General features: G+C 42.5%; 1 protein-coding gene across 1 annotated transcript in view; it reads right to left on the reverse strand.

Annotated features, from left to right (window-relative positions):
• Positions 1-22,814, reverse strand: part of LOC311596256 (uncharacterized protein) — a 200,734-nt gene extending 177,920 nt beyond the window's left edge. The window contains exons 1-6 of the mRNA XM_084779525.1: positions 20,274-22,814; positions 17,288-17,340; positions 13,863-16,249; positions 7,108-9,395; positions 6,730-6,812; positions 1,116-3,582 (exon numbers count right to left, since the gene is read on the reverse strand). Coding sequence (XP_084635651.1) covers positions 1,116-3,582; positions 6,730-6,812; positions 7,108-9,395; positions 13,863-16,249; positions 17,288-17,340; positions 20,274-22,619 — 9,624 coding nt within the window. The 5' untranslated portion in view covers positions 22,620-22,814. The remainder of the gene's footprint in view (positions 1-1,115; positions 3,583-6,729; positions 6,813-7,107; positions 9,396-13,862; positions 16,250-17,287; positions 17,341-20,273) is intronic.
• Between the last annotated feature and the right edge of the window lie 546 nt (positions 22,815-23,360).

A 23,360-nucleotide genomic window follows, 5' to 3' on the forward strand; every position in this document is an offset into this window, starting at 1 on the left:
ACATGGTATTCTTAATCTTTGGTGTTTTGTTAAATCATATTAAATGTAAAAACTCAATGTAGATTTTTGGTGTGAGGTGCTAGGATTTGAACCTGGGCCATTGAACATGCTATAAAATACTTTTTATGTAATACATAAACTCATACACAAAAGATGAATAAATTTTACTGTATTGCTGATTCAAATTTAGCAGATGTTTATCAGAATAAGAGCAACTATTGACCAGCACAGGATGTTCAAAAATATTAAATTATTGAAAATAGTGTAAAACTCCTGTACCAGTAAAATAAACAAATAAAACTTGTAATTGCAAAAAATGCCAGATCCCAGAACTCAGAGGGCTAGGAAAGGAGGATTGTGAACCTTACATAAAACTGAGATACATGGTTACACCCTGTTCCAAAAACAGACACTAGAAAAAGAAATAAGAAATAAAATTTAATAAAAATAAGTTATATTGAATGCAGTCTCCCACATTTGCCTTTTCATCATTTTACTTTGGGCTGGCTTATAAGAAAATGAAGGGGAAAGTGTAAACTAAATATTTTAAAGGAAATTATTCTGTATTTTATGACTAAAAGATTTAAAATAGGAATAAATGTTACATTGTCTTGAAACTACTAAAACTAAAATGAAAAAGAGATGATAAACTAAAATCATGAAATTAATATAGTGTAAACAGAAGATAATGTTTAAAATATACCTTTCCAATAAAACCACAGTATATATTAAAAGCTCAGAGAATAATCATCAAATTTAAATGCTTGGAAGAAGGCATTTCCATAGATAAAACTAAAGTTCTGTTCTAAAAGATTGAAAGTATGCAAAGGCAAAAAAAAAAAAATCAGCACTCCACAAATTAAAAAATTGCTTGGGACAACTTGAAACAACAGAAATTCTGTAGTTGAGCCAAACACTATGTGGTATGTCAGTTGAACCCAAGAGTATCCAGACAACCTGAAAATGTAGAATCTCAGATAATAAATAACAATACAAAAAACAAGCAAGGTAAAAACTGTAACTAAAATAATGTAGAATTTTGACAGTAACATGTGCAAATGTGAAATACACAAGGCTTCTACAAATTAAATATTGCTGCATATAAATGGACTTACTTGAAAGCCATGATCAACATTTAAATCGTGCCCTTCCCCAAGGACCTCTGATGCTGGACGTGGTGGAAGACAGGGACTAAAGGCCATGAGGTCGGTCTTGGGTGGACCCTCTCCAGAGCACACCCTCTGCCTCCTCTGCTGTGAGTATGACCAGCTCCCCACCGCGCTGGAGCACACCAGCATGGGCTTCCCTGGAGCACAGGCTCCATCGGTGGGCGTGGCTGAGCAGCGCAGCGCTGTGTACAGCAGCAGTGTGAGCACCAGCAGGCTGGACACCGCGCAGATGGCGATGATCAAGTACACGTTGACATCCACCAGCGACGTCTCTGGGACTGAAGGACGCCCTGATGCCTGTGAAAAGGACTTTGGAGCCTGGCCACTTTCCACTAGAGACACTAACACAGTTGCCGTGGCTGTCAGTGCGGGCTCGCCATGGTCCTTCACCAGCACCAATAGAGTCTGTCGAGGCGCATCCACCTCATCCAGGGCACGCGTCGTGCTGATCTCACCCGTGTACAGGCCCACGCGGAAGGGACTTCGTACTCCACCTGCTCCCAACTGCAGTTCATACGACAGCCAAGCATTGTAACCAGAGTCCGCATCCACTGCACGTACCTTGGTAACCACATGGCCCGAACCCGCTGACCTAGACACAAGCTCGCTCACTGCTCCTCCAGCTCCAACAGCTCTGTGGGGCAGCAGCACAGGTGCATTGTCGTTCTCATCCAGCACAAACACCTGCAGGGTCACATTGCTGCCCAGGGATGGCACACCAGCATCCCGCGCGCTCACCTGGAACTGCAGCAGCTCCAGCTCCTCATGGTCCAGAGGCTGCAGCGCGAACACCTTGCCGCTCTCCGCGTGCACAGACACATAGCTCGACAGCAAGCGCTCGCCCACTCGCCTCTCCACCAGCGAGTAGGACACCAGCGCATTCTCCCATGCATCGGCGTCCATAGCGGACACCGTGAAGATGTGCGCGCCAGGCGGGTTGTTCTCCTTCACGAACACCGTGTATTCAGGCTGTGCGAACGCAGGCGCGTTGTCGTTCACGTCAGCCACCTCCACGGACACGCTGGCGGTGGCCCACAGAGAAGGCGAGCCTCCGTCCCAGGCTGTCACCACCACCTGATACTCTGCTGTGGTCTCGCGGTCCAGGGCGCTGTCCAACACCAGCGAATAGTAATTCTTGAAGGTGGACACCAGCTTGAAGGGGACATGAGGAGTCAGGGAGCAGGTCACCTGCCCATTGGCTCCAGAGTCCAGGTCCGAAACGCTAATTAGAGCAATAACAGTACCTAGGGCAGCATCCTCTCGAACAGGCAGGGATAAGGAAGTCAATGTGATCTGAGGAACATTGTCATTTTCATCCAATACCTTCACTAACACAGTACAATGGCCCGCCATCGGAGGGTGTCCTTTGTCCGTCGCATCAACGCGGATTTTATAGATCTTTACTTGCTCAAAATCCAAATTCCCTTGAACTATGATTTCTCCTGTATCTGTGTCTATGCTAAACTGGTCAAGAACCTTGGGCGCGACCAGCCTATTGAAAGAGTAAGAAATTGCTGAGTTCGTCCCTTCGTCTCTGTCAGAAGCATTCAGTCTAATAACTGTCGTTCCGTTGTCTGAGTTTTCCAAGATTCTCACTTCATACTCAGGGTGTTGGAATGTAGGGGCGTTATCATTCACGTCCAGCACAGTGACCAGCAGCTGAACAGAGCCTGTGAGCTCAGGTTTGCCTCCATCCGTGGCTGTCAGCAGTAGCTTATGCTCAGGAGCATCCTCTCTGTCCAAGGGTTTTCTTAATACTAATTCGACCTGTTTGTTTTCTTCATTCTTTGAACTCACAATTAGTATAAAGTAATCATTAGACTCAAGCCTATAGGTTATAACTGAATTGGCTCCAATATCTGCATCGACTGCGCCCTCTAGCAGAAACCTAGAGTCTAACATTCTGGATTCTGAAATATGCAGCTTTTGTTCTTTTACCGGGAACACAGGCGGGTTGTCATTAATGTCCCTCACCTCTACCTCCACGTGGAAAACCTGCAGCGGCCTGTCCACGATCACCTCCAGATGGATGCTACACTCCGCGCTCCGCCCGCACAGCTCCTCCCGGTCGATCCGAGAATTCACAAACAAAATGCCATTTTGCAGATTTACCTCCAGAAGGTCCCCGCGGTCCTTGGACGCCACCCTGAACAGGCGGGGCACCAGCTCCGCCAGCTCCAGCCCCAGGTCCTGCGCGATGCGGCCCACGAAGGTGCCGTGTTTGGCCTCCTCGGGGACGGAGTAGTGAAGCTGGGCGCTCCCTGCCTCCCAGATTGAGAACAACAGCAATGAGAGCAGTAGACGCCAGGAATCCGGACCTTCTCTCCACGAAAACACCATGTCAAGTACTCGTTTTCTTCCTTTGAGAAAATCTTGTCTTGACATAAAGATCAACTGCTGTGCGTCCGGAATCCTTTAATCCAGTTGAGCCGCAACTGCCATTGTTCCGCTTTTAAGAGACCTACTGTTACTAGACCGACTTGGGATCTTTGCTTGCCAGACCTTGATAGACAGCGACACCATGCGGCTCCGGTGGGTAATGATTCCAAAGATTTAACTTACCTGGGCATTCATTGGGTTCTTTCATAAAGTAAATGTTTTCTTTTCATTTTCTGTTCTTTAATAGTAAATCCTTAGCGTTACGGGTGCATGAACGTTTATCGTCTCTCTTACAGAAATTTTGTTTCAGTGAGAAATCTCTTCATAAAGAAAAATGTTTCTTCTTATAATATTTTAAATGCTGGTCTAGCAATAATATGCTAATATTAGTCTGTAATATATATTATGACCTGGGAGTGACATGTATATCACAGGTATAAATTTCCCTCCACACTTGTGTGTGGAAGGAATTTCTTCATCAGTAGCTGGTAATTCTAATATATTATTTTATATTAACATATAATTCTAATTTTTTCTTAAGTCTATGTGTTCTTGTGAATTCTTACTAAACTTCTTATTCAATGAATATAAGATTTCTTAAACTATTTTGATTACAAATCTTGTAAAATGAAAGCACATATTTTCCAACAATGTTTAATGTGCCAAAATAGGCCTCATGCAACATTTTCCTTCATAGATTTCTCAGTCATTGTAAATCCTAATAGTATTTCAACTACTGGTCTTTGCTGGATTTGGATCTTTCTGCTGCTCCAAAATATGATCATTATCAAAAATTATGACTTTAACCTCTTTGTATTTTTGCTTTTTCTTTGGTGTGATCCTTGTCTATTTTGATGCCTTTATACTAGTTTATCTTTTAAAGCATGTTTAAACTTATAACTACAAAGACAGACATGGTACCCTAACACTAGAGAGGTAGAGGCAAGTGGATTGCTGTGAGTTCAAGGCCAGCCTGGTCTACATAATAAATTCCATGACAGCCAAAGCTACACAGAGAGACTGAACATAAATTTTAATGCCACCAGATCTAAATATTTGAACATCTCAATTTCTATACTTCAGCCATTCTCCAAACTTACATAGACATATTCCCAAACTTATTTTTATTACCAGTATTCCCTTGCATACAATATTTACAGTTTCCCTAGACCTTTCCCATTTTATAGACCATAACTGTGTACTCATGACTACAACTTCTCCTGGAGTCTACGGGGGCCCCTGGTATGCTGAATTTCTATTTAACAAGTTTTAAAACCTTAGCCTCACATCAAAGATTCCACAGATAGCCTTCTTCATGTTGTATCTGACCACTTTCCAATGTGAATCATATTTTACAGAAAGACACCATCTCTTCCTTAAAAGCTTTCTGTTCAAATTTTCTTCTACTTCCTTTTTATCCATGAAAATGCCTCAGAAGTTAATTCTCCAAAAATTCACTGTGTATTTTTAAACTGCATTCAATAAGATGCATATTAATTGGAAATCCTCTAGTGACCTCATGATTAAACTGCTGATTATTTTAAAGAAATTTATCATTCTTTTATAGATTCCTATCCCTGCAATCCGTGAAGTACCTACAAAACATATATTACATTAAAGGGTTTTTTGTTGTTGTTGGGTTTTTATATATGTAATTCTATTTGAAGCATTTCTATTTATAAAAGTAACTAAAGCGTAACATATGGCTTTTTACTTATGTTTTTTAAAATCTGGGTGTTTTGGGACATGGCAAACACGTAGTTGTGGAATGTTTTAAATGCTTCTTAGCCCTTGGCATAAGAGTATATCATTAGCTACAGATGATAAGTGTACAGAAAATACACAACGTAAAGTATAACAAACAAGAAAAAACGGCGTTTTCTATAAAACTGTTAAATTTACCCTCATTTTACTTACAAAAAAACCTATTTCTATAAATAACACTACTTTGGAAAGAAAATAGACTTAGAGAATCTCTGAAAACTTTTACAAACAAGAAGTATATCCCATAGCCAGAAAAAAATCAACCTGAAAGAGTTTGTATCTCTCAAGAGTGACTTCCCAACCAAAACCAAAAATCATGATATCTCATGAGTATAGATGCTGAGGTAAGGAGATTCCCCTAACAACTTCCACTGTGTCCAGAGATGCGTGAACTTTAATTTTTATCAAGTAATTTGCTAGGAAGCTTTTTAAATGGCATGTGTGAGATAAAACAGATATTTGAAAAGCAATAAAACAATTACCATTACTATCACTAAAACTCTATAATAAATAAACAAGTTCTCCAACATGGACTATTCTTTAAACAGGAGCAGAATTTGGGATGTTTGTGGTAAGTTTCCTGTGATAGCTGCTCATGAGTTAAACACCCTTGCTCCTATTTACATTGAAAACCAGAGCAAAATATTTGAAAATAATCTCACAGGATATGTCAATTAAAATTTAACCAACTCTGAAAGTTGACAGTAAGAGCAAAGTAAGCAAATACTCAAAGAAAATTAAAACAACATGAGTTTTATAATCAATACTGTGCTCCACAGATATGTGCAATAGACAAGTTTACTAATAAATCTTGATAAATCTAAGTAATGAAATAAGACGCAGATGGGGAAGAAATGGGGAAGAAACAAAAGATGATGTATGACTTGCAAGAAAACTGCAAGATGCAGTAAAGGCTTTACTGTTTTCTAAAACAGAAAGGCACGTTGCACATGTTTATGCCTAGTATTTGCATAGTTTATGCATACCACAGAAACCAAAATGTCCCAGAATTCAGAGAGATAAATACTTGAGTATAGAACTGGGAATAACCTTTGCTGTGCACTGGAGTTGATTCTTCTACATTATAAACAGGTCTATACTCCCTGTGCAAACAAGGAGCCAAATAAAAGTATTATTTAAGTCCTGATAGGATTATATTTTTAAGTAATATTAATTATCATGAACATGGCAAACACAATCCTACAAGTGAGGTTAAAAAAGAAAGCGCTACACAAATATGATTGGAGAATATAAATTATTGTGATAAGAAATAGAGATAACTCAACTTGCAAAGAAATTAAACCAACAATCTTGAAATGTATGTTGTGCTAAAATATGTACAATACAGTGAATGGGTAATACGTCAACATTTATATTTAAATTACTTTATTATAGGATTTATGAAGATGGAATTTACCTTACAGTAGGATTTGAACCGATGGAATAGGCGGAGCTTGTTAAGAGGGTGTCCCTAACATGCAATGGGAACCGGTTTCTGTTCTAAGGGGTATGGCCATTGAATAACACACTGGATATAAAAACACTTTATTTGGGAAATCTGATTTGCAAAGAAGTAAAGACATTATTCATATTAGAAATTTTTATCAATATTACAACCAGCTTTATGAAAGAGAAACCCAAGCTGGTTGAAACTCCCTTTGCAAGCCAGATTGAACTCAAACCCAAATATATTCCTGTCGCTGCCACCCTAATGCTGGAATTAATGAGGCGCATTCATTTTTTTTCTAAGCTTAACTTTTTTTCAACCCTAGAGAGAAAAATATTTAAGACTCACGTTGTCTGTAGAGCTGGGACCTTGAGGTAGGCTGGGGCTGAAGGCCATGAGGTCGGTCTTGGGAGGGCCCTCTCCAGAGCACACCCTCTGCCTCCTCTGCTGCGAGTATGACCAGCTCCCCACCGCGCTGGAGCACACCAGCATGGGCTTCCCTGCAGCACAGGCTCCATCGGTGGGCGTGGCTGAGCAGCGCAGCGCTGTGTACAGCAGCAGGGTGAGCACCAGCAGGCTGGACACCGCGCAGATGGCGATGATCAGGTACACGTTAACGTTCACTATCCCCTGATCCAGGCTAGAGGCTCCAGCTGACACCTTAGATGAGACCTTCTGTGTTTGGCCGCTATCTACCAGAGAAAGCAACACCGTGGCTGTGGCGGTCAACGAAGGTTCTCCATGGTCCTTCACCAACACTAACAAGCACTGCCGCAGTGCATCTGTATCCTCCAGGGCACGCGTGGTGCTGATTTCGCCTGTGTACAGGCCAACACGGAATGGACTACGAACTCCACCTGCAGTCGACTGTAACTCATAGGACAGCCACGCATTGTAGCCAGAATCAGCGTCTATTGCCCGCACTTTTGCCACAACCTGGCCAGGCACCAAAGCCCGAGATACTACCTCATTCAGTGTACTACCGGCCCCATTTGCCAGAGGACCTAGCAGCGCAGGCGCGTTGTCGTTCTCATCCAGCACAAACACTTGCAGAGTCACATTGCTGCCCAGGGATGGCACACCAGCATCCCGCGCGCTCACCTGGAACTGCAGCAGCTCCAGCTCCTCATGGTCCAGAGGCTGCAGCGCGAACACCTTGCCGCTCTCCGCGTGCACAGACACATAGCTCGACAGCAAGCGCTCGCCCACTCGCCTCTCCACCAGCGAGTAGGACACCAGCGCGTTCTCCTGCGTGTCCGCATCTGTCGCGGACACCGTGAAGATGTGCGCACCAGGCGGGTTGTTCTCCTTCACGAACACTGTGTATTCGGGCTGCGCAAACGCAGGTGCGTTGTCGTTCACATCAGCCACCTCCACGGACACACTGGCTGTGGTCCATAGAGAAGGAGAGCCCCCATCGCGGGCGGTTACAACAACCTTATAGTCAGCTGTGGTCTCGCGGTCTAGGGCGCTGTCCAGCACGAGCGAATAGTAATTCTTGAAAGTGGACACCAGCTTGAAGGGAACATGAGGAGTCAGGGAGCAGGTCACCTGTCCGTTGGCACCAGAATCACGGTCAGATACGCTAATCAAAGTGACAACTCTTCCAGGTTGGCTGTCCTCAGATACCGGGAGAGACAAGGAACTGACAGTCAGCTGTGGAGCGTTGTCGTTAGCATCTACAACTTCAACAAGAACAGTAGAGTGTCCAGGCAGTGGTGGGAATCCTTTATCACGCGCCTCTATTGGAATCTTGTAAGCTTGACTTTCTTCGAAATCAATAATTCCTATTACTGTAATTTCTCCACTCACAGCGTCCATGTGAAAATTGGATTTAATGTCTGGAAAAACATCACTAGAAAATGAATATATAACGTCCCCATTCACACCCTCGTCCAAATCTGAAGCATTGACTTTGATTACTAATGTTCCGTTTGGAACGTTTTCTGGTAATTTCACCGTATAGAGAGATCTCTCAAATACTGGAGCATTGTCATTGGCATCCAGCACTGTGATGAGTAACTGAACGGTGCCGGTCAGCTCGGGTTTGCCTCCGTCGATGGCTGTGAGCAATAAGCGCATCTCTGCAGCTTCTTCTCTGTCTAAAGGTTTCCGCAAAATGAGCCCAAGAGGTTTCACTTGTTCGTGGTTGGGTGGCACATCCAGTGAGAAATGTTCATTGGTGCTCAGTCTGTAAGTCAGCTGAGCATTGGAACCAACATCTGCATCTGACGCGCCCTCTAGTGGAAACCGCGAGTCAAGCAGTCTGGATTCCAGGATAAACAGAGTCTTTTGTGTCTTTGGGAACTCAGGCGGGTTGTCGTTAATGTCCCTCACCTCCACCTCCACGTGGAAAACCTGCAGCGGCCTGTCCACGATCACCTCCAGGTGGATGCTACACTCCGCGCTCCGCCCGCACAGCTCCTCCCGGTCGATCCGAGAATTCACAAACAAAATGCCATTCTGCAGATTTACCTCCAGAAGGTCCCCGCGGTCCTTGGACGCCACCCTAAACAGGCGGGGCACCAGCTCCGCCAGCTCCAGCCCCAGGTCCTGCGCGATGCGGCCCACGAAGGTGCCGTGTTTGGCCTCCTCGGGGACGGAGTAGTGGAGCTGGCCGCTCCCTGCCTCCCAGGCTGCCAGAATTACCAGGAGCAGGAGTAATTGTTGGCTTTTCCACTTGTATCCTCTCAAGTTTACCATTTCAAATTACTGATGTTTTATTCTCATTCGCGACAGTTGCCTCAAATTTTGGAGGTTTTTAATTTCTTCATTTCAGCCCCGAGATGCTGGCCATTGCTGAGGAACCGAAGAGTGAAGCCCAATGGAGTCTTTCTGATGGAAAATGAATAGCTTCTCTTTGAGACCATTTAGTGGTTAAGAGCGACATCATGTGGCCCAAGTAGTAAGTAGGATTTACAAATTTAACAGATATGCAATGAATAGTGTATTTTAAATTGACAGTTTCTTCTTTATTGTCAACATGTAGAGCAATATTTATCACGCTTCTTCATAGCATTTTTAGGTGATTAATAGCTTTTGAATATCTTCTTTCAACCATGATCTTCGCTTCTTTGTACGTTAGAAAAACTTTGCCCCCCATACACACTGTTTCGAAACATGGATCTCTTTAGTTTAAGAAAAACTTAAAGACTTAGAAAATCTTTTTAATATCAAGAAGACAAGGTGATAAAATTTTTTTCATCTACTTTTATTGGATAGAAATAATTAAAGTTTGAGAATCTTTCAAACAAGATTTTGTATTAATGTAACTTCTTAAGAAACAAGTATTGTGACTTTCTCTTTACAGGATTTACATATTCTGTCATAGGACTTCATGAGTCTCATGTTTATTTACTCTTTCCACCCTACCAAAACCTTGTTTTTATGAGAACATGCTTGTTTTCAGTCTCCAATATCGTGTAGGATATTTCTTCATAATATAAACCCATTTTGTTGGATAAATATTTGTGCTGACCCATTTACTTTGCACAGTTCTTTAATTTTAACTTTGGGGGGTTTGTTTAACAAATGTAGTTTTCTTAAATGTGCCACACCAATGTTCCCAGCTGCAAGTAAAATAATTACATATGTGTTCTAATGCTTACTAAGTTTGATATCTGCCCATATCACCTTCTTTTTTTTTTAATGATTGGCACTCTGCTTGACTACTGTAAAGCTTTTTATTACACTACCCTCATTCCTCTGTCAATCCTTACTGTCAACTTCATGAACATTTTTATTGCCATTGCTTCAAATATTTGGTGCTTTTCCAAAGGCTTTAGGGAAGAGTAAGAAGCCATTCCAATAGCTTTCCAGGAGGTTCTCTTTATATTAACTTTCTTGTCTTATCTCATACTCTTTCCTATGAGAAGCATACCCTTCAAACCAAGAGGGTTATTTCCTGCTTTCAGACCCACTTGGGATTTTGCTGTGCATCCATTTACTTAAAGTTATTTCTTCCCTGAAAATACTGGTTATTGTCAATATTCCCCCAAAGGAACTTCTCCATTTTACAACCAAGCAAACTCATCGTTAATCTGTACCATCTCCTCCAACTACGAAGATATGTAGACAGTTGCATTCAGCCACACTACGACTTATTCACCTCTCTTATGACTCATAGGATTCGGTTTTCTCTGATTGTCACATTATATATAGTATAACTTCATTCATATATATATAATTGTTTAAGCCATGGGTTGGGTTTTGACTCAGTGGTTTTTTAGCAGATACTAAACAATGAACTCTTGCTATACACTTTTTAATGTTTTACTTGGTGGATATAGCCACGGTATTTTTGTTAGCTGTGTTCAAGCTACTAGACATAATTATCTATACACGTTATCATTTTGTGGGTTTTTTTTTTCAAAACAAAGTCTCCCTGTGTAGACCTGGACATCCTGGAACTTACTCTGTAGAACAGACTAGCCTCCAACTCAGTGCTAGGATTAACAGTGTGCGCCACCATCACCTTGCACAAATTGTGTCCTTTATTGGTTAGTATGTCCAGGAGTAAATTTGTTACTCAAGTGTATAGGAGAGTTTAGAGTTTTTACATCTCACTATTATAGTATATATTAAAAAATCACTCTGGACTTCTTTTTAAAGAACAAAGAAAGTGGAATCAATGATCCATGCCATTTAAAGAATGAAAATGAAGACATTAGAAGCAAAACCTCCATCTTAGTCCTCTTACTGATACTGAGCAGTTGTAAGTGGAAGAAAATATGATATTGGAGGTTAGAATGATCTATTTTCTGGGGAAATTAGCAATACAAAAAGGTAAGGCTATTGGGTGGTGGTGGTGCACATCTTTAATCCCAGCACTTGGGACATAGAGGCAGCTGGATCTCTGTGAGTCTGAGGCCAGCCTGGTCTATAGAGCGAGTTCCAGGACAGCCAGAGCTGTACAGAGAAATCCTGTCTCAAAATACCAAAAATAAAATAAGTTGAAACTATCTTTGGGAGGCACTTCTGTGTCCTGAATATTTTTTAATCCAACAGCTTTTCTACTGCTAAAATCTTAATTCAACAGTTAACACTGAAAAATAATTGTTTTCAAAATAATACATGGCACTAAGATAATAGTGGTAACTCAGAATAGTTGGTCTTACCAGAATAACAAAATAAATAAATTTACATAAAATGAAAATTATATGAAATTTATAATAATTAAACAGCTACTTCTTAGCAAACACTATTATAAGCACCTTAGAAGTATCAACTTGAAGTGTTTTTAATTTTTTTCTGCTTGACAGATGTTATTATTTATATTTTAAATTTTGTTGATTCAAAACAGAAAACTAACAGTAAAAATGGCCTATGCAGTGCTACAAAAATAAAAGCAACAGGAGTGAACTTTGGCAAGGGAAGATGTCCTGAATACTCACAACTTAGACACTACATGGCTGGCTTTTGTGTAGAGAAATAGCAAATAGTGCAAATAATTATGGGGAGAAAAAAAAGAAATAAGCTTGTGCTGCATAAGGAGACCCATTAAATGAAATTCAAGAATGAGAGAATTGCAACATCACAAGAGTGTGTTGGTTTTTGTGTTTGTTTCTTTGTGATTTTCGCTGCAGTGAGTAGAATGTACGGCCTTGAACCTGTTAGACAAGGGAACACCCGCTGAGCCCAACACTGGACCACTGATTTCCTGTTAGACAAGGGAACACCCGCTGAGCCCAACACTGGACCACTGATTTCCTGTTAGACAAGGGAACACCCACTGAGCCCAACACTGGACCACTGACTTCCTGTTAGACAAGGGAACACCCGCTGAGCCCAACACTGGACCACTGACTTCCTGTTAGACAAGGGAACACCCACTGAGCCCAACACTGGACCACTGACTTCCTGTTAGACAAGGGAACACCCACTGAGCCCAACACTGGACCACTGGCTTCCTGTTAGACAAGGGAACACCCACTGAGCCCAACACTGGACCACTGACTTCCTGTTAGACAAGGGAACACCCACTGAGCCCAACACTGGACCACTGGCTTCCTGTTAGACAAGGGAACACCCACTGAGCCCAACACTGGACCACTGACTTCCTGTTAGACAAGGGAACACCTACTGAGCCCAACACTGGACCACTGATTTCCTGTTAGACAAGGGAACACCTACTGAGCCCAACACTGGACCACTGATTTCCTGTTAGACAAGGGAACACCCACTGAGCCCAACACTGGACCACTGGCTTCCTGTGAGTCTACTGCATTAAAACCTAAGTCCCCTCCAGCTTCTATGTCTATGGTTCTTAGACCACTAATAAACTGCGTAATAACCATGGATGACAGAACAAGTTTATTAAACTGTGTGAAGTCTTCTTCGCCCACTCTCATTCCCCGGAGGCGCTCAACCTTACTCATCGCTCTTTATCCCTAAATAGGTGCAAAGAGCAAAACTAAACCAAAAAGGCTTCTAGTTCCTCTAGGAATAACAATGACTAGGGAAAGAGTACAGAAAATAACATAATACGGATATTCTTTCAAAAGAATATAAAGTCCAATATTGTTATATAGATCACTCAAAGAGTGCTTGCCTGGCATGCCCTTGGTTTCATCTCAAGCACACACACACACACATACACACACACACACACACACACACACACACACACACACACACACCAAGAAAATGAAAAAGCAAAAAGAAAATAATGTGTGACTCACTTGTGTTATAGTTTCAACGTCCTATGAAAAAACAATATATTCAAATCGTTCTCCTGGTGTTAAAATACAAAAACGTGAATATGCTATGCAATTACTTAGAAAAATATTAACACTGACCTAAACAGTGTGGTAGAAAAGGACAAATATAACAAAAATTTGAGTTCGATTTTTAAAAGCATGTAGTGCAGAATGTGCATAATAATGTTTAATTCTGTTTGATGTAAGATCAAAAATTGATAAAATTGTGAGGAAAATAATAAATTGAAAATACTTAGCCCAGAAAAAAAGCTAACAGAAATTTAAAGACTGAGAAAATATGACACTAACTATAGAAAAGCAATACAAATTTTAAACTATAAAAGTAATTATGAAATCTTGAACTTACTCTTGAGCAATGATCTACGTTTGCATCCTGATGCTCACCCACAACCGGGCAAGGAGGAAGACCCGGGCTGAAAGCCATAAGGTCGGCTTTGGGAGGTCCCTCTCCAGAACAAACCTTCTGTCTCCTCTGCTGTGAATAGGACCAGCTCCCCACCGCACTGGAGCACACCAACACAGGCTTCCCAGCTTCGCCCACGCCCTCTGTAGGCGGAACTGAGCACCGCAGCGCGATATATATCATGAGGGTTAGAACTAGCAGGCTGGACACCGCACAGATGGCAATGATCAGGTACACATTGACGCTGACTAACGAAACTTCCTGGCTGCTGGCTCCTGACGCCCGCGAAGAGGCTTTTGGAGTCTGGCTGTTCTCAACCAAAGACACTAACACCGTGGCCGTGGCTGTCAGCGCCGGCTCCCCGTGGTCCTTCACGAGTACTAATAAGCGATGGCGTGGGGCATCTACCTCTTCAAAGGCACGTGTGGTACTGATCTCGCCCGTATACAGACCAACCCGGAACAGGCTCCGCGTTCCGCCTGTTAAAGGATGCAGCTCATATGACAGCCAGGCGTTGTAGCCAGAATCCGCATCCACCGCACGCACCTTAGTGACCACCTGGCCGGCGCCGACTGAGTGGGACACAAGTTCACTCACTACACCACCGGATCCCTGTGTCCAAGGTCCCAGCAGCGCAGGTGCGTTGTCGTTTTCATCCAGCACAAACACTTGCAGAGTCACATTGCTGCCCAGGGATGGCACACCAGCATCCCGCGCGCTCACCTGGAACTGCAGCAGCTCCAGCTCTTCATGGTCCAGAGGCTGCAGCGCGAACACCTTGCCGCTCTCCGCGTGCACAGACACATAGCTCGACAGCAAGCGCTCGCCTACCCGCCTCTCCACCAGCGAGTAGGACACCAGAGCGTTCTCCTGAGCATCTGTATCCACCGCAGACACCGTGAAGATGTGCGCACCAGGCGGGTTGTTCTCCTTCACGAACACCGTGTATTCAGACTGCGCGAACACAGGCGCATTGTCGTTCACGTCAGCCACCTCCACGGACACGCTGGCGGTGGTCCATAGAGAAGGCGAGCCCCCATCACGGGCTGTCACCACCACCTGATACTCTGCTGTGGTCTCGCGGTCCAGGGTGCTGTCCAGCACGAGCGAATAGTAATTCTTGAAGGTGGACACCAGCTTGAAAGGGACATGAGGAGTCAGGGAACAGGTCACCTGCCCATTGGCTCCAGAGTCCAGGTCCGAAACGCTAATTAGAGCAATGACAGTACCTGGGGCAGCATCCTCTCGAACAGGCAGGGATAAGGAAGTCAGTGTGATCTCAGGCACATTGTCATTTTCATCCAATACCTTCACTAACACAGTACAATGGCCCGCCATCGGAGGGTGTCCTTTGTCCGTCGCATCAACGCGGATTTTATAGATCTTTACTTGCTCAAAATCCAAATTCCCTTGAACTATGATTTCTCCTGTATCTGTGTCTATGCTAAACTGGTCAAGAACCTTGGGCGCGACCAGCCTATTGAAAGAGTAAGAAATTGCTGAGTTCGTCCCTTCGTCTCTGTCAGAAGCATTCAGTCTAATAACTGTCGTTCCGTTGTCTGAGTTTTCCAAGATTCTCACTTCATACTCAGGGTGTTGGAATGTAGGGGTGTTATCATTCACGTCCAGCACAGTGACCAGCAGCTGAACAGAGCCTGTGAGCTCAGGTTTGCCTCCATCCGTGGCTGTCAGCAGTAGCTTATGCTCAGGAGCATCCTCTCTGTCCAATGGTTTTCTTAACAAGAGTCCTATTTGTTTGTTGCCATCACTGTTTGTTTTCACATCTAGCCCAAAGCATTCGCTAGAACTAAGTTTATAGGTTAAGATTGAATTTGATCCAACATCAGCATCTGATGCGCCCTCTAGTGGAAACAAAGAATCTGGCAGCCTAGATTCGTAAATTAACATTCTTTGCTCCTTTACCGGGAACACAGGCGGGTTATCATTAATATCTTTCACCTCCACCTCCACGTGGAAAACCTGCAGCGGCCTGTCCACGATCACCTCCAAGTGGATGCTACACTCCGCATCCCACCCGCACAGCTCCTCCCTGTCGATCCGAGAATTCACAAACAAAATGCCATTCTGCAGATTTACCTCCAGAAGGTCCCCGCGGTCCTTGGACGCCACCCTGAACAGGCGGGGCACCAGCTCCGCCAGCTCCAGCCCCAGGTCCTGGGCAATGCGGCCCACGAAGGTGCCGTGTTTGGCTTCCTCGGGAACGGAGTAGTGGAGCTGGCCGCTCCCTGCCTCCCAGGCTGCGAGGAGCAGGAACGAAAGCAGCAGACACCGTGTTCCCAGTCTGCCTTCAGTGGTAAAATCCATGTCAAATTCCTCTCGCTTTATTTCCATTAGAAGATTTTTCTCTCTGCATAAAATTCAGTATGGCTCGAAGTCTATCTATTCAATTCTTCTGCATTCGCCATCACTCAGCAGTCATGGAAAGATTCAGCAACCAGCAAAAAGGGCTTTGTGTGCTGGCTTAATGAAAACTCCGTGGTACACAGCGACACCATGCGGCCCCAAAGGGTAAGAAGCGAATTTGTATACCCTCATTGAAGGACTATACTTTTAATTAATATATCTCTATCTTCTTTTACCTTATCTTGATAGTAAATCCTCCAAATGTTTTTAGTTTTCAGGGACAATGTCTTTTCATATGATTTTTATAACTTAAAATGAGTATGGTCTTTAATTATTCTCAGAGGAACAACATTCTTAGCGATATTTTATTTCTGTATTCCAATTTAGAAATAATTAACTGTGTTATAATCTAATCTTGGAATGCAGAAGGTGAGCAATTCCCCATAATATGGGTTCATGGTCAACCTGTCCATATTCCTTTCACGGCAAATATATAAGTCATCCTTTAAATCATCCTTTAGGGTGATTTCAATTTGCCTAAATTTTTAAATCTTAAAAGATTGTTGATGTTTATTATTGCTGTGTTTCACAAACATCATACACGCTTGTGTTTCCTTCGTGTGACCTTGAAAGTGGTTTCAATGCATAGCATGTGCAACATTTCAAATTTACATATGTGTTCTCAATGTAGATCAGGTTCGTCTTAAACTGTGAAGGCCAGGATAACCTCAAACTCAAAACACTGGGGTCTCGGGTTTGAGAGTAGTTAGTAGGACACAGGAACGCTCCACTGAACCTATCTCTACAGCCCTCCTTGACTGATGTTCCGTTTATACTGATAATTAGTTTCCCATTTGTGTATCTCATTACATTAATTTTTGCTGGAAATTATTCCTATTGTGCTTTGTTGCCCTCCTGTGCTGTTCCTAAAGATGTGGTCTTTTCCTCTAGCCCTCAGCTTCATCCTATACACCTTACCTTCCTGGGGTCTCATCTTCTTCCATGTTTCAAGTGAGAACTTTCTGTGCATTCCCCAACCCACACCTGCATCTCCCCGTCTATGGTTCTGTCGATTTCATTAATATATGCCGACTCCTAGAAAGCAGTTAGTTTAACATGAAAGCATTACTAGTAACTATTAGTAAACTCAAGTCTTAGAAATGAACATTTTGTTTTAATGACTTTTTCTATATCACACACAGTAATTTTTATTTTTATTTCTGTCTTCTTGCTGGTCTTATTCAAAGTCTGTCCACAGTTTCTCTATCTTTCACATATGCCACATTTATCTTTATGAGTTCATTAAATTAATAAAACTAGAAAATTAATATCAGAATGACTTCTAAATGACTTACAATTTGATCATAAGCCAACATCTCATTTTAATCATAACAATATTTTCTGTTTCTCCTCGGTGATCATTAATTTTATTATTTTGTGAGATATTTATTTTGTGCAGCATCTTCAGTAGGTAATTGTTTCTAGGAATGCATTACTAATGATAAATGCATAATCCAAAATAATTATTTTTAATTGTTCTTCAATGTGGACTATATTCTTTCAAGGATATAGAATATTTGCATTCTCTTCTGAAAAATGGGCTTTGCTTAAACTTGGTTTTGCTTGGCTGAGGCTTGAATCCAAGGCCGGCCTTGAGTAAGTGCTCTACCACTGTGTAGCACCCTCAGCCTAAGCCAAGGCTTTTAATACTTTCATCTTTTCCCATAAACACATTATCATTGTATATTAAAGCTAGGTCAAATATAAATCTTACTACTACTTCATCCTTAATGTCATCACCTGAGGATGATTGAACTTCTTTTCAAACTTAGGTGAGTCACCAATAACACTTTTCAAGTGAGACGTGTCATCCCACCTTTGTCCACTATTCTGTCATACATTAGGCCTCCCAATAGATAAAGCTGCCCCTTTTGTGAGAAGCTATCATCAAGTAATTAACTCAGATCTACTTGGCCTTCTTTCCCACAGACTTCCCATTATAGTAATTTGTGCAAACAATAAATGTCATTCGCTAACCAATAACAAACCCACATAAGGAGGAGTTTCTTGACTTAGAATAATATAAACCTAACCCCCCCCCAAAAAATATTGATCTAGTCTCTTAGGCAAAGATTTTCTATAGTCACTAATACATATATATTAGTCCAAGTAAAGTGTGTTTCCAATAGAAACTTCGACGGGTAAAAAAAACTAACTAGCATTAAACATCATATTCACTTTTCACTGTAATTCTTTAAAGTTTTCTGATACTTATATAATTCAACTGGAATAGTTGCAATAATCATAGTGGTTCCAGATAAAAAATAAAATATTACTGAAATTTTTATGTAAAATAAATTGATGTGGAGAGGAAAAACGTTGACCTTTTGCTGACAAATAGCTTACAGCTTCTCAATTTTATTTATCCAAATAGCTTATTTGAGATGAGGGTGAAGTGAAGATTTTGTGAAAACTTGATCAATTGGTCTCTTTAGTAACAAATAGCTCTCTCCTCCATAAGGAAAATTTTACAGCAATCATATAACTTAATTAATCCAAATTTTAAAGGTAGGTTTTGTAATAAATCACTACTGTAGCAAAAGCTAATTCTCAATTCTAAGACCTCCCTAAATCTGCTCAGCATATTATAAATATCCAAATAGCATGACAGAAGGGGTAACTTTAAAAGTAAATGCATATGGGATTTTTTAAATTGTCAATGCAAGAAAAGGGTCTAACATTTCCTATACTAGATATGTGACGGTTATTACTTGTTGAGCACACATGTTTTGCCAAAACAAAAAAGAGGAGCAAGGCAGTTTTCATTTTTGAACGGCAAGGACACTCGCCTATAGTAGACAACAATGTTTGTAGACAATAAAGACAAGAGAAGAGCTTTATAATACTAACTTTATATTTCACCCTAAACTGAAAATAAACAGTATGTTGTCTGACCAAGCATGATGGGATTTTCAGAGCTGATGAGGTACACAAGTACTTCTCAATACAAGTAACTTGAAGTGAAACAGCACCCAAATTTCAAAAAAAAAACATCATTCTCCCCCAAATTCTAATGTTAAACTTTGGTTGGAGATGAATTATTATTCTATATTCACACAATGTTCTGTGATGGGAATGGAAGGAAATTTTTTACTGTACTCCTTTGTGTTACAGGAATTTTAGACAATAGTTATGTCTATCTAAGTGAAAATATTACTAAAATGTAAATTTTAACATAAAAATTTTAATTATGAAATTATTTGTGTAGAAATCTATTCAAAGATTAAATGAATTGTTTGCTACACAAATGTGACTGGAAATTAAATCCTTATATAAAAATAAAATAATTCCAATTCAACAGAAAGAAAAATCATAGCTGATGAACTGTTGTACAGCTACTGATATGTTGTCATAAAATACTATATTAGGAATAAATAATTTAAGCCGGGCTCGGTGGCTCACATCTTTAACCTCAGGGCTACACGGAGAAGCCCTGTTTCAGAAAAAAAGGAAAAATAGAAAGGAAGTTGTTGTGTGTATGAATAAAACCTCCGACAGAATAACAGTGACTGCAAGTCATATTCAGTGCAAAGACAGGTCCAAAAATATAACCATTTTAAAAGATGCATTTATCTTGTGTGTATGGATGCTTTGCTGTATGAATATGTGTGTATTATGTGCTCTTGGAAGTCAGAAGGTGTTGACTCCCCTAGAACTGAAGTTGCAAATGGTTATGAACCATTATGTGGGTGGAGAAAATTAAAATCAGGTCCTCTTCAAGGACAACCAGTGCTCTTAACCACTGAGCCAATCTCTCCAGCCCTCCAACTATATCTTTAAAAAAAAAAAAAGCTTGTACTTTAAAGATTAGGAAATAATTCAGCTAAAAGTTAACTATGATTTTGCTGTTAATTGGGTGTGTAACTACTGATTCTTAAAAGCTAAAATAGCCACGGGAAAGCCCTTCAAATACTCAGTGTTAAACAATTAAGAGAAAAGCTGCAGTGAGTAAAATTTACAAAACTCACATTCTCTGTAGAGCTGGGACCCTGAGGTAGGCTGGGGCTGAAGGCCATGAGGTCGGTCTTGGGAGGGCCCTCTCCGGAGCACACCCTCTGTCTTCTCTGCTGCGAGTATGACCAGGTCCCCACCGCGCTGGAGCACACCAGCATGGGCTTCCCCGGCCCACACGCACCCTCCGTGGGCATCGCTGAGCAGCGCAGCGCTGTGTACAACAGCAGGGTGAGCACCAACAGGCTGGACACCGCACAGATGGCGATGATCAAGTACACGTTGACATCCATTAGCGTGGAGTCCGATCCAGAGGTTCCAACCAATACCCTGGATGAGACCTTCTGTGTCTGGCTGTTCTCCACTAGAGACACTATGAAGGTGGCGGTGGTTGTCAATGATGGCTCGCCATGGTCCTTCACCAGCACCAACAAGCGCTGACGAGATGGGTCAGCTTCATCCAGAACGCGTGTTGTGCTGATCTCTCCAGTGTATAACCCCACACGGAACGGGCTGCGTCCAGCACCCGCTGCGGGCTGTAACTCATAAGACAACCACGCATTGTAGCCAGAATCCGCGTCAACTGCACGCACCTTCGCAACCACGTAGCCCGAGCTCACAGACCGGGACAACAACTCAATAGTCCCTCCACCACCCAGTGGCCCCAGCAGCGTGGGCGCATTGTCGTTCTCATCCAGCACAAACACCTGCAGGGTCACATTGCTGCCCAGGGATGGCACACCAGCATCCCGCGCGCTCACCTGGAACTGCAGCAGCTCCAGCTCCTCATGGTCCAGAGGCTGCAGCGCGAACACCTTGCCGCTCTCCGCGTGCACAGACACATAGCTCGACAGCAAGCGCTCGCCCACTCGCCTCTCCACCAGCGAGTAGGACACCAGCGCGTTCTCCTGTGCATCCGCGTCCATCGCAGACACCGTGAAGATGTGCGCTCCAGGCGAGTTGTTCTCCTTCACGAACACCGTGTATTCGGGCTGCGCGAACACAGGCGCGTTGTCGTTCACGTCAGCCACCTCCACGGACACTTGGGCGGTGGCCCACAGCGAGGGCGAGCCCCCGTCCCGGGCGGTTACTACCACGTGGTAGTTAGTGACCTTCTCATGGTCCAAGGCTCTGTCCAGCACAAGGGAATAGTAATTCTTGAAAGCGGACACTAGCTTGAAGGGGATGTGAGGTGTCAGGGAGCAGGTCACCTGCCCGTTAGCGCCTGAGTCACGATCAGACACGCTAATTAGGGCGATGACAGTCCCCAATGGAGAGTCCTCTTTGACAGGCAAAAAAAGCGAGGTTATGGCCATCTCCGGCACATTATCATTTACGTCCACGAGCTTCACTATAACTTTGCAGTGTCCTGCTAGTGGGAATGGACTTCTGTCCACGGCGTCAATATTGATTTCATATAATTTGCAGTCTTCGTAATCCAGCTCCCCCTTAACTTTTACTTCTCCACTGGTAGAATCTATTGTAAATTTAGATTTTACATCGTCAGGAACAAGATTACTGAAGAAGTATAGTATTTCTTTATTAATTCCCTCATCCGCGTCTGAAGCGTTGAGTTTAATTACTAATGTCTCCTTCGGTGTATTTTCCAACAACCTAACATTATAAGTAGATTTATCAAACTCCGGAGCGTTATCATTTGCATCCAATACATCGATCAGTAACTGAACAGTGCCTGTTAGCTCAGGTTTCCCCCCATCAGTTGCAATCAGTAACAAGCGATGCTCTTCGGTTTCTTCTCTGTCTAGGGACTTCTTCAAAACTAGTTGTAAAACATTTGTTTCTTCTTCGTTTCTTTTAACGTACAAGTCAAAATATTCATTAGGGTTTAACTTATAGCTCAAGGCTGCATTGGCTCCTATATCTAAATCAGAAGCGCCCTCTACCGGAAACCGCGAATCTGGCATTCTTGACTCTAAAACAAGTAATCTTTGTTCAGGTCGGGAGAACCTAGGCGGATTGTCGTTAATGTCCCTCACCTCCACCTCCACGTGGAAAACCTGCAGCGGCCTGTCCACGATCACCTCCAGGTGGATGCTGCACTCCGCGCTCCGCCCGCACAGCTCCTCCCGGTCGATCCGAGAATTCACAAACAAAATGCCATTCTGCAGATTTACCTCCAGAAGGTCCCCGCGGTCCTTGGACGCCACCCTGAACAGGCGGGGCACCAGCTCCGCCAGCTCCAGCCCCAGGTCCTGCGCGATGCGGCCCACGAAGGTGCCGTGTTTGGCCTCCTCGGGGACGGAGTAGTGGAGCTGGCCGCTCCCTGCCTCCCAGGCTGCGAGGAGCACAAAGGCGATCAGCAGGCGCCGAAATCCCGGACTTCCTCGCTGGAAATATACCATCGCAATCTTGTTCCACTTCCCCAGTCTTCACTGCAGCACCACACAAAATTCTTTGAAAACTTAGCTCCAAATTACTATAGATTTGTTTCCTCGCTTTTTGTGAGCTTCTGTAGCAAAGCCTAAAATGGAAGATCCTTTTCCTAAGTGGAATGTACTCTCTCCGTATCCTTTTGACGTTGAAGAGAAGAAAACATCTTGTGGTGTCTAGCGACATCATGTGGATAAAAGGGTAAGTATTTTATTTTGTTCCGTTTTATTCACTTACCTTTTATTAGTCAAAGTATTTCTCAATATTTCTCAGTTTCAGTTACAGATTTTCTATGACTTTGTATGTCCCTGTTGTCTGATTAGATAATATTTTTAAACCAAGCTCCTTCTGTATTAATTGCATTACTTCCGGATCTCCTGTATGTTCTGCCGATGGTCTCCCAATTGGATTTGACTTTATAAATACAATCTAAATTAAAACATCAATATGAGAATACCACTGTATATGGATGGATACATCTTCAGTAAAGACACCCCAAATAATTTGTTATATACTTTATTTATAGGGAAACTTATGCCTAAACTGATAAATTAACTTTCAATAGTTATCATTTCCAATAGTTTCTCTTGTTCGATAGTGTCCTTTCTGTATTTGGTGAACGACAAATATTTTAGTTTAATTTTTCCTTTTTAAGTTTGTCTGTATTATCTTAACAGACATGTACCCCATTAGTATTACTTGAACAGAATATT

Source organism: Acomys minous (assembly GCF_964271855.1).
Source record: "Acomys minous genome assembly, chromosome: 4".
NCBI classification, from domain to species: domain Eukaryota; kingdom Metazoa; phylum Chordata; class Mammalia; order Rodentia; family Muridae; genus Acomys; species Acomys minous.